This window comes from Acyrthosiphon pisum, chromosome X (assembly GCF_005508785.2).
Source record: "Acyrthosiphon pisum isolate AL4f chromosome X, pea_aphid_22Mar2018_4r6ur, whole genome shotgun sequence".
Lineage (NCBI taxonomy): Eukaryota > Metazoa > Arthropoda > Insecta > Hemiptera > Aphididae > Acyrthosiphon > Acyrthosiphon pisum.
The window spans coordinates 91,303,139-91,317,949 of record NC_042493.1 but is presented as its reverse complement, the minus strand read 5'-3'; the positions used below and the strand labels follow the sequence as shown (position 1 = coordinate 91,317,949).

General features: G+C 29.5%; 1 protein-coding gene across 3 annotated transcripts in view; it reads left to right on the top strand.

Moving 5' to 3' along the window:
• LOC100163512 (lutropin-choriogonadotropic hormone receptor-like) overlaps positions 1-14,811 on the top strand; it is an 86,333-nt gene that overhangs the window by 30,602 nt on the left and 40,920 nt on the right. For all 3 annotated transcript variants that reach the window (XM_029491132.1, XM_016807441.2, XM_001945344.5), the window contains exons 8-15: positions 1,310-1,378; positions 1,499-1,570; positions 2,130-2,247; positions 2,936-3,028; positions 3,723-3,907; positions 4,974-5,269; positions 7,331-7,556; positions 13,452-13,835. In XM_029491132.1, coding sequence (XP_029346992.1) covers positions 1,310-1,378; positions 1,499-1,570; positions 2,130-2,247; positions 2,936-3,028; positions 3,723-3,907; positions 4,974-5,269; positions 7,331-7,556; positions 13,452-13,835 — 1,443 coding nt within the window. The remainder of the gene's footprint in view (positions 1-1,309; positions 1,379-1,498; positions 1,571-2,129; positions 2,248-2,935; positions 3,029-3,722; positions 3,908-4,973; positions 5,270-7,330; positions 7,557-13,451; positions 13,836-14,811) is intronic.

Sequence of the window (14,811 nt, the reverse complement as noted above, 5' to 3'; positions counted from 1 at the left end):
TATTATACAAAATTATGTACGGTTATATGTTATATGATAATAATTCATAATTAGTGTGCTGTTGTCGTACATTGGCGTACATTTAATTGACCTAAAATTATGAAGTACACAGCTACTTTTATTCGATGATTAATTTTTTCTATTGTAAGGGATATAACGTTTATTCATAAATACAAGATAAAAATATTATTTGTACATAATAATTATGTTCATTGTACGATTTTAAAATAATTGCATTCTGACATTTTTTCATACAGTCTATATTCATTAATTTATCATTTATGTATAAAGTATATTATGTAGCCATGTAAGCGCTCAACTTTGTATTTATTTGTCGAGTTGTACATAATGCTCAGAATTACAATTAATGTTATTAACATTTAGGTATTTAAATTAAATTAATCATAAATTAATATAAATAATGGATTTAGTAATCACATTTAAATAAATGTTTGATAAATCTTCCAAAGAATACTTGTAAGGAGTTTTTAAGATATTTTGAATGGTTAAGGTATGATGTAATTCAATTAATATTTTCCAACATTTTAAGTTAAATGTCAAGTCTTACAACTCAAAATAACACATTTTTTCAAAATAAATTAGTTTTTAATTACATCTAAATAATCGAAATAGATTTATTAAACATGGATTCGACATAAACTGTTTTATTTATATCATCGGGTTTTTGTTAGTTTTCATAAAACTACTAAACAATGTCAAAAAAGTGTTATGTTAAGTACCTTTTGGGCTTAATAAATATAAAAAAAAATAAGCTAGGTACTCAAACAATGAAGAATGTTTGGAGTACCTATATACCTACTCATTCAATCCAAAACAATTAAAACACACAGTATTAATAGATTATAGTAAAGAGTAAATTTAATTCGTTATTGATTTCTAAGTTTTCTATTGTGTTTACTCCAAACGATGGTTTTTGTAAACAGTTTGTAAATATTTTTATTTCAATTCTGTTTCCTGTTCTTAGTCTTAAATAAATATCAATAACAGAAAATATAATTTCGTCTACCATTGAACTTGTTAAATAAATTAAACTTATACATATAAATTATGGTTGGAAAACAGTAAAACTAAAAAGTTTTCTTTGTATATATGTAGGTACCTACCTGAAATTTAATTAATTTTTGACATAATATTTTTATATACCAGTATAATACGGCTATACGTCTAGTACACAGTACCTACTTATATGCTTATAACATGTTATTTCTAAAAATAATTTTTATAATTTTAGTTTTGAAACATTGTAATAAAATAATGTTTACACTTTTATTTCGAAATATATTTTTAGATTATTGGAATATAATAAAATACACGTAATAGAAAATTGGGCGTTCAATGGTTCTGAAATATCAAAACTGTAAGTAAATTGACATGACGTATAGGTAATGGATTTTTTTTTAAACTATAAACTGCTGATTTTCTATATAATTAATTATGTTATTTTAATCATCTTCATAATTTATTAATTTTATTACAGGAGTTTGAGAGGAAATTATTTAGATTTTTTGTCCGAACACAGTTTTGATGGAATTTTAAACTTGCGGACACTGTAAGTGTTTTAATAACATAAATTACTCGTGCAAATAAATTAGTGAAATTATCATCATAACTTTTTTTAAATAATAATTTAATACGTTTAACTCTAAAAAGTCTAAGATTTTACAAAAAACGTTATTTTTTTTTCCAATTTAGTAAAATACCATTTGTGTTAAGTCTATATTAACAATAGAAAGACTGTATAGACAATTCGAATATTTTTACAGCTCTAAAAAATTAATCGTTTTAAAATTAATGTGCTAAGAGTTTCATAATATGAAACTGTTATTTGTTTTTATAATTTATAAATAATCAATAAATAGCAAGTTACTTTTATCTGCACATGTAATTTTCGTTGTTTTTTTATCTATTGAAATTTAAGCGTTCTTAATTTCTAATTAATAACGGACATTTTTATAATCAGTATGATGTGTATTTTTAGAACTGATTATTATTTAGACATTATAATATTGTATACATTTTTATTACTTAATTATTTAATTATTTAGTGCAATTATTACTTATATTCATTTGGGTTTATAATATTTGTATTATAAATTATTGTATTTTAGAGACTTGTCACATTCCTCAGTGAAATTATTACCGACATCGGGGTTGCAGAGCTTAGAGATACTTCGCATCGAAAATGCTCCTCTAATGACTGTGATTCCTTCGGTCTATTTATTTAGTGTATGTAATCACCCACAACATTATTTTATATTTTTGAGTTCATAATCATAAGCGCACGCAGATCCGTTTCTCAGGGGAGGCAAGACTCTGTAGCTTAAGGGTTCCTGGGACCTGGACCCCCCCCCCGCCCATTCATTGAATTTTTTACCAGATTCAGTTTTGGGACGATAAAACGATCTTTGAAATTAATTCTCACACAAAATCATGGACGTGGTCGTATTATACCATATTGCATGGATCGATCAATACGATTAGGATAAATATAAAAATATTACAACAGTTTCCCTTGTGTCCTTTTCAAAAATAGGTAAGAATAAAATATTTAATAACAACAATATTCTGCTGTTTAAATATTTAGCTATTACCATGTTTGAGGTTGCGGTATGCGCAGTTCGACAATGTATGCGCAGCAGGTAATCTCATTTATCCAATAACTGCACAGCTGAAACCGTGTTTTCATTAGATAAAGTATCTATATAGATATAATAGAACGATATTGTTTTTGTATTATGTTAGCATATAATGCATTTTGAAAATATTTTTAAAACAATTTTAAATACTTTGACGGATGATCTCGGGGAAAGTCTCGTAGGGTAGACAGATGCTTCCCATGCCTCCTCGCGGGCGCACGCTTACGGGTTTATTTGTTATGCAATAATAATAAATGCAAATTTTTTTGTGGTTTCAGAATTTAAAAGAAGCTCATCTCACGTACTCATTCCACTGCTGTAGTTTTCAGTTTCCGGCTAAACATGATTATACGACGTACGACTTTCATAAAGTAGGTATCAATTAATTATAATCATGCTGAAAAACTTTTTTTATCAGGCGTTTGATAAACAGTAACCTACAGAAATCTAGTTGACAACATTTTTTAATAATATTTTCGTTTTGTCACTCCAGTCCGTGGGCTAAATCGTGTCGATTTATTTTTATTCGTTCAAACACAAAATCGTTTACGTGTATGTACCCAAAACTTCTTTTTTGTAGAATATGATAATATATTATTATAAAAGCATTTTGTCAATGGTTATATCTATAGTATATTATGTCTATAGTTCTCTATAGTTATTTTCAAAAAAATTTTTTTTATGTCCGTGAATTTACAATTATAAATAAATATTTATTAGTACAAGTATATTAATAGTTTGATTATGTTATACCAAATTATGTGTTAATGGGCAAGTTTTCTTTTTAGCATTGTTTAGCTTCTCTATGTCAACTAATTACTATACTTTGTAGACATTTGCAAATAAAACACACACTTGACCAGTTCATTAAATAAAATAAAATCGTCAGGTTATTAATAATATCAATTTAGTTCGTTCATTTGATGTTTGAAGTAGGTATATTATATAAACTGGTAATAGTTGGTACAGTCGTCCGATTATTTATTTTTCATTTTATTTGTCATTGTGTTTCTATGTAAAACGCTTTCGTTAGATTTTGGTCCTCTTATTCGCATATTATCATAGGAAGGCCTACTAACTCCGAGTGAATGCGCTCAAGCGAAAAAAAACGACGTTTCTATAAATGTGGATTTGATGGAAAACGGTTATATTGATTACACAAACGACAGTGAGGAAGAATTTTTTAACGAGCCGGCCATAACAAATAGTACCCTGGACGTTATGTGTGGCAATATCACTCCACAAAACACGTAAGTAACGCCGTATAGTATCCTCATAGTTTCTCTACCTATATTTATTACCACTATAGAACAGTATGTTTAACTCGAATGTGTTTTTAATAACCAAATATTTTATCGAGTTGTTACGTCAATATTATAATATCATATTTAAGTCCTAAACATATAAACGCGTCACGAGCACAATTTAATAATTATTAATGTACTACCGTGATCTTAAGACACATGTATTATTTATAATATAATTTATATTATAATAATTGCTATGTAAAAATAATTAACGCCTCGGTTGTGTTATAGCAGTACGAAATTCAAACCGAAACAATAATTAAATATTATTATTATAATTACGCTAATATTCTATAAAAGTTTTAAGTTTACGACTAGTATACAATTATTATTTTACGCAATAGTTCTCCGATAAGAAATAAAGCTTGAAAAAAATAGAGGTTTATTATTTTATAGGTCACAGGGTATTTGTGTTTCAATGAAATTGAGATAAAAGTTTCGACGGGATACAATCGTAGGTACAATTGTGTCTGCGGGGACGTTCGGACGTTACAGCCGATTACAATAATGGTACCTGTTGTTTTTATTGCCATGACATTATTATGTTATTTGCATCTTAAATTAAAGTCGTACAAATCCATTGTGGTTAGGTTAGGTTAGAAAATAAACCCGAAATAAATCGTTCACGACAACCGACAAATTCACTTTGCACACGATCCTATATTTAAAAATTATTTTTAAACAGTGATATTTACGTGCAGTACTTACCTTTACAAACAATATATTTACTCAAGCAATGTTGAATACTTGTTTCGAATTTGTTGTTGTTGTGAGTCCTTCATAAAATATGCTCTCGAGCTTGAATTTGTTTTTTAATAATAATTAAAACGACGATAACAAATCACTCATGGACGCCATGAACCGTACCATAATTTAAATGACATGTTATTCTCACTATATTGACATAATAATTGCAGGACATACCTAATATTATAATATTGTTTTGGACGAAAATCCAACTTTGCTGACTTCAAAACCCACTGGAATAATATTGCGTAATTTGTTCTAGGAGATCCGAAGTCCAGTGTTGGCCACAGCCGGACGCCTTGAACCCGTGCGAAGACATAATGGGTTTCTATTGGCTTAGAGTGTGCGTTTGGCTGGTGGGAATCGCAGCGTTGCTGGCAAACTTGGTTGTGATGACGGTGGTTTTCCGTAAAAATTTTAACCACTCCGTACCTAGATTCCTGATGTGTAATTTGGCTTTCGCCGACTTTTGCACGGCGATCTATTTGTTGCTATTGGCCTACAAGGATTTGGAGTCGAGTGAAAAATATTTCAACTACGCTTATTCGTGGCAAAACGGTAATATTATTGCTCGTCAAATACTATTTCTTTAACCATAATAATTTCATGTAGATAGGTATTATATATTTATATAACATTACGCCCGCCGTGATGGCGGATTTGAATTTATCGGCTTATCAGTACCAATACCCACCTGTTGTGGCTAACGACTATAATATAATTGATATTAGAAGAAGTATAGTAGAAGTAGTCAGTAGTGGTGGCATACTTAGAACTGAATTTGAGGTAGAGGTTTTGTTGGTTATTACTAACCAACAAAAATACATCTCACAAGAAATTAATTACGATTAATATCATTATTACGCCACTGAGAAGTAGCGTACAGCCTCAATTTATTGCGATCGTCATATATTTATACAGTTCTGTCTGAATGATAGGGTGCAGACGTGTAGTCTCTTTTTTCACATTTATGAAAAAATAATCTCTTCGCATGTTTTACAGATATTCTACAGCCACAAAGGAAAATGTGTTTTAATATTAAATTTATTAGTGATTTTTTTTTTTTTTAAACAGATTGCCTGCAGTTTTCTTTATGTTTACGTTATTTTTCAAAGTTCTTATAAATAGAAATTCTGATTTAAGAATTTTGAAATTTTTTTATTCATAATAACACTACCCGCATCGGTCTTACATACAAATATCAAGTCATAATAATATTCCTAATAATACAGATGAATTCTAAAAATAGTGTATTCATAAAGTTAGTACCTACCTATTACCTATAATATTCCTCATCATTTAAATAATAATAGTGTTATTCAAACGTTTCATAGAATGATTGCAATTGTCATTTTGTGAAGTAAATCAGCTACTATGGGTATGCATTCTTATTATTTTTGTCTTATATTCCAACTAAAATGATTTCTGTATTGGGCCGAATAATTATTTGTATTTTAAACCGAACGCACTAAAATATTCTTATGAATTTTCAATCATACATTTTATAAGTTTCTAGTTTTCATGTTATAGTAAAATTTAATAACATATTCAAACAACTATGGACAATAATAAACAATTTTCAATGAATAGATACTTCATAAAAATATGTTGATGTCCTACATACCTACCTACCTAACTATACTATCTCATTATTACGATTTTATCTGCTTGCTATTGAATATGTCTAGACGAATTATGTCACGTTGTTGAGTTTGATGAGTAAAATATTATCGAAGAATAAAGCAATATTAATTTTATTGAATTATTCATGTGAAAATAATTAAATTTTTAATAAATTTTACTATTTTCCCAATTTTTATCAGCTTTTATTTCCTACATTATTTTAGTTTGTTATATAAATTTTAATTGCTAGCTATGTATCTAATAGTTATTTTCAAAGTCACTATCATGATACGTATCTGTACTGTAATCCATGTGGGTACATATATAGGTGTATATTTTTTTTTTACCGAAAGTCGTATGCGACAATTCACTATAAGCTAAGATGTAGATGCTATAATAATTGTAATACTTAAATCGACCCACAAGAGCTGTAATATTATACCAACCCATTTCAATCTTTATTGGGTCAACTACAATAAAATAAATCATTATAGACATATAATATGTGTTCGCATTGATAACAACAGTTGTAGGTATATGACATAATATGCGGACCATGTTTAATGTTTTTGCGTATTATAATAATTATTATAATTGGTCTTGTCACACATATTATATTATGATATATATATATATATATATATATATGTATTTCTATATTATATGAATATCTACTAAAGTTTGAATATTTTTGAGTAATTTCAAGCTCTATTATGTGTGATAAATAATATTATATAATTGGACTGAAAAACATATTGGGTTATTATTAATTTAAAAGTAATGATAATCACAAAAATAATTAAAGCTATTATTTCATATAATAATTAAATATATTATTTCAACGGAAATAAAGCTATTATTTCGCATAATATAGTGTAATGTACACACAATAATAATATTATTATTGTGAATTTTTCACAATAATCATAATATATAAATCTGTTATTTACCGATGCTTAATTTACAACAGAAAAATGTCACGATATTTTTCCATAGGTGTCGGGTGCAAAATCGGAGGTTTCCTGACAGTTTTCTCGTCTCAACTATCAGTTTTTGCATTATGCTTGTTAACGATTGAACGGTGGTACTCCATTCGCAGGGCACTGTACACAAACAAAATGACGTTCGCTTCAACCGTGAGAATAATGGCCTTTGGTTGGGTGTATTCAATTGCGATGGCTACGATGCCGTTACTGGGCATATCAAGTTATTCTACTACCAGGTAAACACTCCGTCGAAATCGTATTAATTGTAAATAAATAAATAATTGGATAGTTACTATAATATAGTAAGTAAGTTAACACGTTGACGATTTCAAAAAAAATGAAATAAGAATTTTAGAATATTAAAATATACGGCAGTGGTTCCCAAACTGTGAGGCGCGCCTAGGAGAGACAGGGGAGGCGCGAGCCGCGTGTTAAATAATGATTTTTTTAAATAAACAATAATTTCGCGTACAATAAATACTGTTAAATTGTAAGATTTTTCTCAATTCAGAGATTTTCAAGAAAGTCGCTACATCTAGCATTAAAGCGTTATCGATAACTCGATATTATCGCGTCAACTGAAAAATTATAATATTTGTATATTTAAATACTATGAATTTGTAATTTATTTATTCATTAGCTTTTAGGTTATACCTACTTATAAGATATATTATTATGCGAGTGATATTAATATATATGGGAACGAAAGGCCATAGTCGATCGTGTTACAATTGACATCGTTTTAAAAATTATAACAGCAATTCCCGTAAAGTTATCTACTCTCCAAAATATATGTTATACGTATAAGTAAATGCAAACAGTTTTAGTAACGCTATACGTCTTTTAAACATGCTAATAACAATAATATTATGTTACGATAAAGTCATGAAAGTTATTTAGTATATAAATATCAAATAACTGACAAAACGATTCAAAATACCTAAATTAAAATCGTTCATATTTAAAATCGGATTGTTTTCAATTTTCATTAGGATTATATTGTTATAATTTATTCAAAATTAATTTTGATTCGTAATTTTCCAAACGTGATTTGAATATGAATATTATGATTCGTGCCAATGGGTTTGACGTCAAAAGCAACTCATGCGTTCATATTATAGTTTAACATGATCTTAAAAGTTGGATAAATTTATATGTTAGACCATATCGTAATATATAAAATCTAATGTGTGTAATGGCACGCGGTAGTAGTATCAAACAATTAGTATTTCCTTAATTATTTTAGAGACAGATGTACTACTAACGATGTATACTAACAGATGTATACTAACGAACCAGTAAAAATTTAAGATATTCCTACCCTATGTAACGGATGATAACTATTAAATTTATTTGTAATCTTATTCTTTTGAAATTGTTCATTTATTATAAATCAACATTTAAAAAAAAGTACGATTAGAAAAAATTAAGTATGCATTTTGTTTTTGACTTTGTTGGTATTAAACGAAAACATATAATATTTGTGTAGATGCATTGTAGACGATGTTAAGGTCAAATATTTTAGTAAAATTCGAATTTTAATTGTTTGCTGACTCCACCAGTGTCCATAAATCAAAAAGTATCAAATGTTCTAAAAGTTATCATTTTTCGCACTGGCGCGGCGATATGCCAATTTTTTGGACCACTCGCAGAACAAAGTACCAAATCTGAAATCATTTATTAAATTTCAAAGTAATTATCATCATTTATTTTACATTCATATACATGTACATATACAATAGAATCTTTTACAGATTTGAGATTTTCAAAACATATTATATGTACATCTTACATACGTTGTTTTTGAGAGTAGGTACCTACTGTAAAAAAATGTTTTCATAATAATAATAATAATAATAAAAAATTGAAGAAAAAATGAACGCCAATAATAAAATTATCATCAATATTAAACTCAGAAGAGGAAACGAATGAAAATTATTTTTTAAATCCGTATGACCATCCGGAGTTAAAATAGTAATAATAATAATAAAAAAAAATCTCGCGTTCGAAATGTTGCGATAAGCATTAGTTTTTAATTAAACATCTGTGAGATATGTCAAAACATTAATTTATTTTGAAATACTTAAATACAAACTTAAGGTATGTAGGTACAATTAAAAAACGTTGTAATTAACTGTATAACAGTTACATAATAGTAATTTCCGTAACCTAATTGATATTAGTATATTATTATAATTTATTATGTTCAAATAAATGTTTAGATGTAAAATTGAAAATCACGAGTCGAGTCACATATACGATAAAAAAAAAATTGAAAGAAAGGACATCACCCCCATGACCGAAGTGTGTTTACATATTGTACTCGTCCACGACCATGTGTACTGTGCATACCTGTTGGAATTCTCACGATACGTGTCCCATATAATATCTGAGTGGAAAATGGCAATACATACCTACTACCTATATTATTAGAATTCGGTTTTATGCAAATACACATATAGTATAACTATAACAATTTTAATAAAAAATTCGTGGAATTATACGTCATGTATATAATACATATACAATATACCTACATATAATAAGTTTATAGGTACTATATACGGGATGCAACAGGAAGACCTGACAAATAAAATTATTTTTGTTGTGATCGATATTTAAAATTTTTTTTAACTCTTGCGCTAGTCGTTTAGTAGACATTTTTATTTTTTAATATCGAAAATATAAAAATTAAATTCTAATGTAAAAAATATTTCAAATTCAAAAAGTATAAAGTACTTTTTTTAAAAATATTTTAAAACAATGATTGAATAAATACTTGTTAAATTCGAAGTATTTTTTTAAAAAGTTATTACTTTTGAAATTAATGAGTTTAACTTAAAAAATTTGAACATTTCATAAAATCATAAAAAGTGAATTACATGACTTAAATAAATGTTTTTATTATGAAAAATCTTTCTAAAACCAGGTTTAAAAATTATCTATTTTGAATTTTTCAAAAAAAATTCAAGTCAATTCAAAATATTTTTATTTTCAGTAGGTAGGTACTTATTAAAAAATAAAAATAAAAAATGTTATGTAATACGTGTCGCGCAAGAGTAAATAAAATATATATCTATATTATATGAAAAACAATTTAAAATCAATTTAGAACAAGTCATTTAATTTTTCAGGTCTTCCTGTTACACACTGCAGTAGTAAACATTATGTATAAGTATAGTGTACTAAAGCTGATCAGTACCGACCATAACATTATATTATTATACGCACTTTAAGCCCAAAATCCGTCGTCGATCGCGTGCGTAACAACAACAATAACAACGTCAACAATACAATAATAATATGCCGTGCGATGTAACAATATTGTATTATGTACAGCTATAGGTCGTGGTTAGAACGATGAAACAACAATACCAAGTATCTCTGTACCTACATAATATAATATAATATAATATATATTCACACACAGCTAGGTGGCACGAGCATGAGTGTATAACACTACATATAACGCATAAATAATCTATTATAATATTATATATATATATATATTATAGGTACTCCGTGAAAGTGTATAGTCGGTGTTTGTGGGATTCGACGAGAATGACTTTTGCGGGTTAATTGGAGGGAGGTTTTCAGAGCTATTCAGGGGAGGGGGTGGTGGAAAACGGATAGTTTTCCAGTGAAAACCGCGGCGGCGTCAAACGTTCGCGGTCAAGTCGAGAACGTCTGCGGTGTAGTCGGTGCTTGTGTTTATAACTACCTATCGTTCATTTATATAATATATAGTACCTACACTCACGATAGTAATATTATATTGTTATCGTTGTTGTTGTTGTTTATATTGTTGCAAGGGTGTTAATCATCATATCGCTATGAACGCGAGAGGAGGGGGGACCCATCGATTCCGTCAATGATGTAGCATCGATTCCATCATTCTTGTGCGTTCCTGAGCGAAAAGTGAAAACAATTTTAGAGAAATGTCAGTTTTGGGCGAAATAAGTCTCGCCCGATTACGCCAGTAGGTAGTTACATACTGTTTCAAAACAACCTATCGTTATTCAGTCACCTATCATATTTTTTATCCGTAGTCGTCCAGGTTATTTCTAAATTTTTTTATTCAATCAATAAGTAATTTACGGTCAAAATATTTTTAGACATGCGCTAAAAATTTTCTTCACTGCTGCTTTTTGTGGTGAAATCTATGTGGGTGCATTTTCGGATTTTCCTCTGATACAGTAGGCACACAGTTACAAACTGACTGTCGACTAATCGCCTTTTCATCACCTTTTTCATGATAAATTAATCGTTATAATTTTCTAAAATTACACATAAATGGGGGGGGATGGTTTAAAAAAGAAAAACTTACACGAGGCCACGTGCGGGGCAACTGCAAGTCCTCCGCGTTAAACTTCGTCTTTAAACGATATTTATGAAACCGAAATTTAAAGACATTTTTTTCCATAAAAATCGAAAAATTATTTTCGCTCAACATAATACAGGTTACTAGGTACTTCTCGATTTCGCTGTCGTGTTCAGTGTCCGCGAGATATTTTACACAACTTTGACGTATCCGCGACCGAGCTTATATATTTATCACTATTGGTATCCACTCCATTGCCAGCATTGACGAAAATCCTTATCTAACCTTATCTCGGCGGTGTTGGTATTGAACGCCGTATTCAAGGTCGACTCCGATCGATATACATACACACAACACGCATTAAAATATTATCTTACCTCGGGGCCAATTCATACATATCTTATATGATGGAGGATATTATACACCGGACGGCTTTTCAGCGTCTGTGGCCAAGAGGGTGGTAATAGGCCAGCCCACTCCGAAATTTCGGGAGAATGTAATAATGCGTTCTGCAGTGTTCTGTGAACATACGACGTATAAGACGCAACCATATTATATAATATTAAAACTATAATTTGTATGGAGGTTACTGCAAAAGTCTTAAATGTTATAACAATACATCCGCGGCGTAATCAGGCCTAACGTCTTATGAGGGATCATAGTAAAGCCTCCCCTATACAGTGAATTGTCAGTTATCCGCCAAAATAAAAACAAAATCTACGCCATTGTCTGGGGCTCAATTTAATATTGTCTTATTATACCTATAGGGGCTGAATAATAATTTTAGACAGGGACGTGACACAATCCCCTAATGTGCGTTACACGTACAACACACAATACACATCCAATTACTGTCGTGTTCAAATAGTATTTTTTAAACCTCTTACGAATCATCAGCATAATTGTACATGCGAAGCACTGTGACGAAAATCAGACAATTATCGATGATTGGTGTGTGGGGCTTTAAACCCGCTGAAAATTTGTTTGAGGTGATATTTTTTTTGTCTCGGTATGCATACTCGTACGATTCATTTAATATCTTAACGTAAGATACTCATTATTCAAAAAGTATCAATGCTTTTGAAAATATATTTTTCTTGTAATATGCTTTCAAATCGTTACAAGACAACGTTTTTTTTTTAAATTATATTTTTCAATATTTTTTATCCTTATAATTTTTTAAGTTTTTTACTTTTTTGAATGACACCATATAATTTTAATTTCATTTTCGATAACAGAATATTTTTCAGAGTATTTCGATACATACAAGTACAGTTTAATATAGATATAAGTAGTTTATGAGTTATAAGTACCTATTAAAAGTTTAGATGAGTGGAGTAGTAGATAAATATTTTACTGTGTTACCTCGTAATACTCATCTACTTCGTTCATCTTAACTTTAAAGTTGAAAATTGAAATACTCATAACTTATACACTACTCGTACTGAATTCGAATTTAATGTGTCAAAGTATACTTAGAAAAATATGCTACTCTGGAATATGAAATTAAAACGATATGTTGTCATGTAAAAAAAGTAAAAACTTAAAAAATTTTGGGGATAAAAAATTATTTGCTTTTATAAATGTTTTTTAACGACTAGAAAGTAGAATGTGTTCTTTCAAAAACCTTTTTTTCTTTTTTGAAATAATGAGTGTTGTGCAACGATACAAGAATCACCAGGGGTCTTAATACAATTTCAAATAGGTGCCTATAATAGCATAACAATAATTTATTGTCATAGTTATTTGCTGTTGTTGTTATCATCATTATTGTTATTAATAATACGTCATCGATGTCGTTTTCCTACAGCATCTGCCTGCCAATGGACACGGCTCGCGCGAGTGGCATGTGCTACGTGTTCACTCTGTTGACGTTCGGCGCGGCAGCGTTCGTTTTGATGCTATTCTGCTACGTTCAAATTTACATGTCACTGAGCTACGAGACCCGACACGCGGCCAAAGGGGAGGCGTCCGTGGCACGCAAGATATCCGTGTTGATCGGCACAAACTTCGCGTGCACCGCTCCGGTCATCTTCTTCGGTTTCACCGCACTGCTCGGCTACCCGCTCATAGACGTCACTAAGTCAAAGATACTGCTCGTGTTCTTCTACCCCATCAACTCGTGCGCCAACCCGTTCCTCTACACTATACTCACGGCCAGTTTCAGACGCGAAGCCTTCTCAACCGTCGCCAAGTGAGCACCTTAGTCTTGTGTACAATATAATACGTATATACTATGATCAGTGGTGTAGTGGTGGGTACACTCGGGTACAGGGCAAGTACCCTCCTCCAAATCTAATATTTATGCATGTTAGGCGTAGCCCCCCCCCCCCCAAGTAATTTTTTACAAAGATGAGGATTAAGGCGTGAACCCATAAACTTGTTTAGGACTACATCACTGATTATGATAATATACTATACGATGACGTATAGTATTAAAATGTATACCGGGTGAATGTTTTATCACTGAACCGCTCGTCGAGGCAAAAAGCATAAATGTTTTAAAGTGTAACTTGAGTGTCAGTCGTTCAAAAACAAACATTATTAAAAAAAAAATGCAGATATTTTTTAATATTGTATATCCCTAACACGTTTTTTAATTTTTTTTACTTTTTTGAAATTTCATATTCCAAAGTAGACATATTTTCTAAGTATTTTGATACATAAAAAACAAATTTAGGACGAGTGTTTATAAGTTATAAGTATTTAAAGTTACTTATATAACTGGTAAACGACTCGTCCAAAATTCAATTTTTATATACTTATCAGAATACTCTGAAAAAATAATTTGATTTCGAAGATGAAATTAAAACCACATGTTGTAATTCAAAAAAGTAAAAAACTTAAAATATTATATTATGGATATAAAATATTAAAAAATACAATTTTTTTTAGTAAAAACATTGTTATTTGTAACGACTTCAGACCATGTAAAAAATATTTTTAAGAACATTATTACTTTTTGAGTAAAGCGTGTTCTACCTTAAATGAACCACCCGGTATTATATAGTCGACTTGTGTGTAGTTTTTGGAATACTTTTGGATCATGGTTTCCCTAAACTGACTAAAAGCTTCTAATGCTGTGTTCTGAATACTTTTGATAGTATTTCGAAGTATACTTTTAAAGTATTAAAATTAAATTTTTATTTTAATACATTTATTGATAAGTC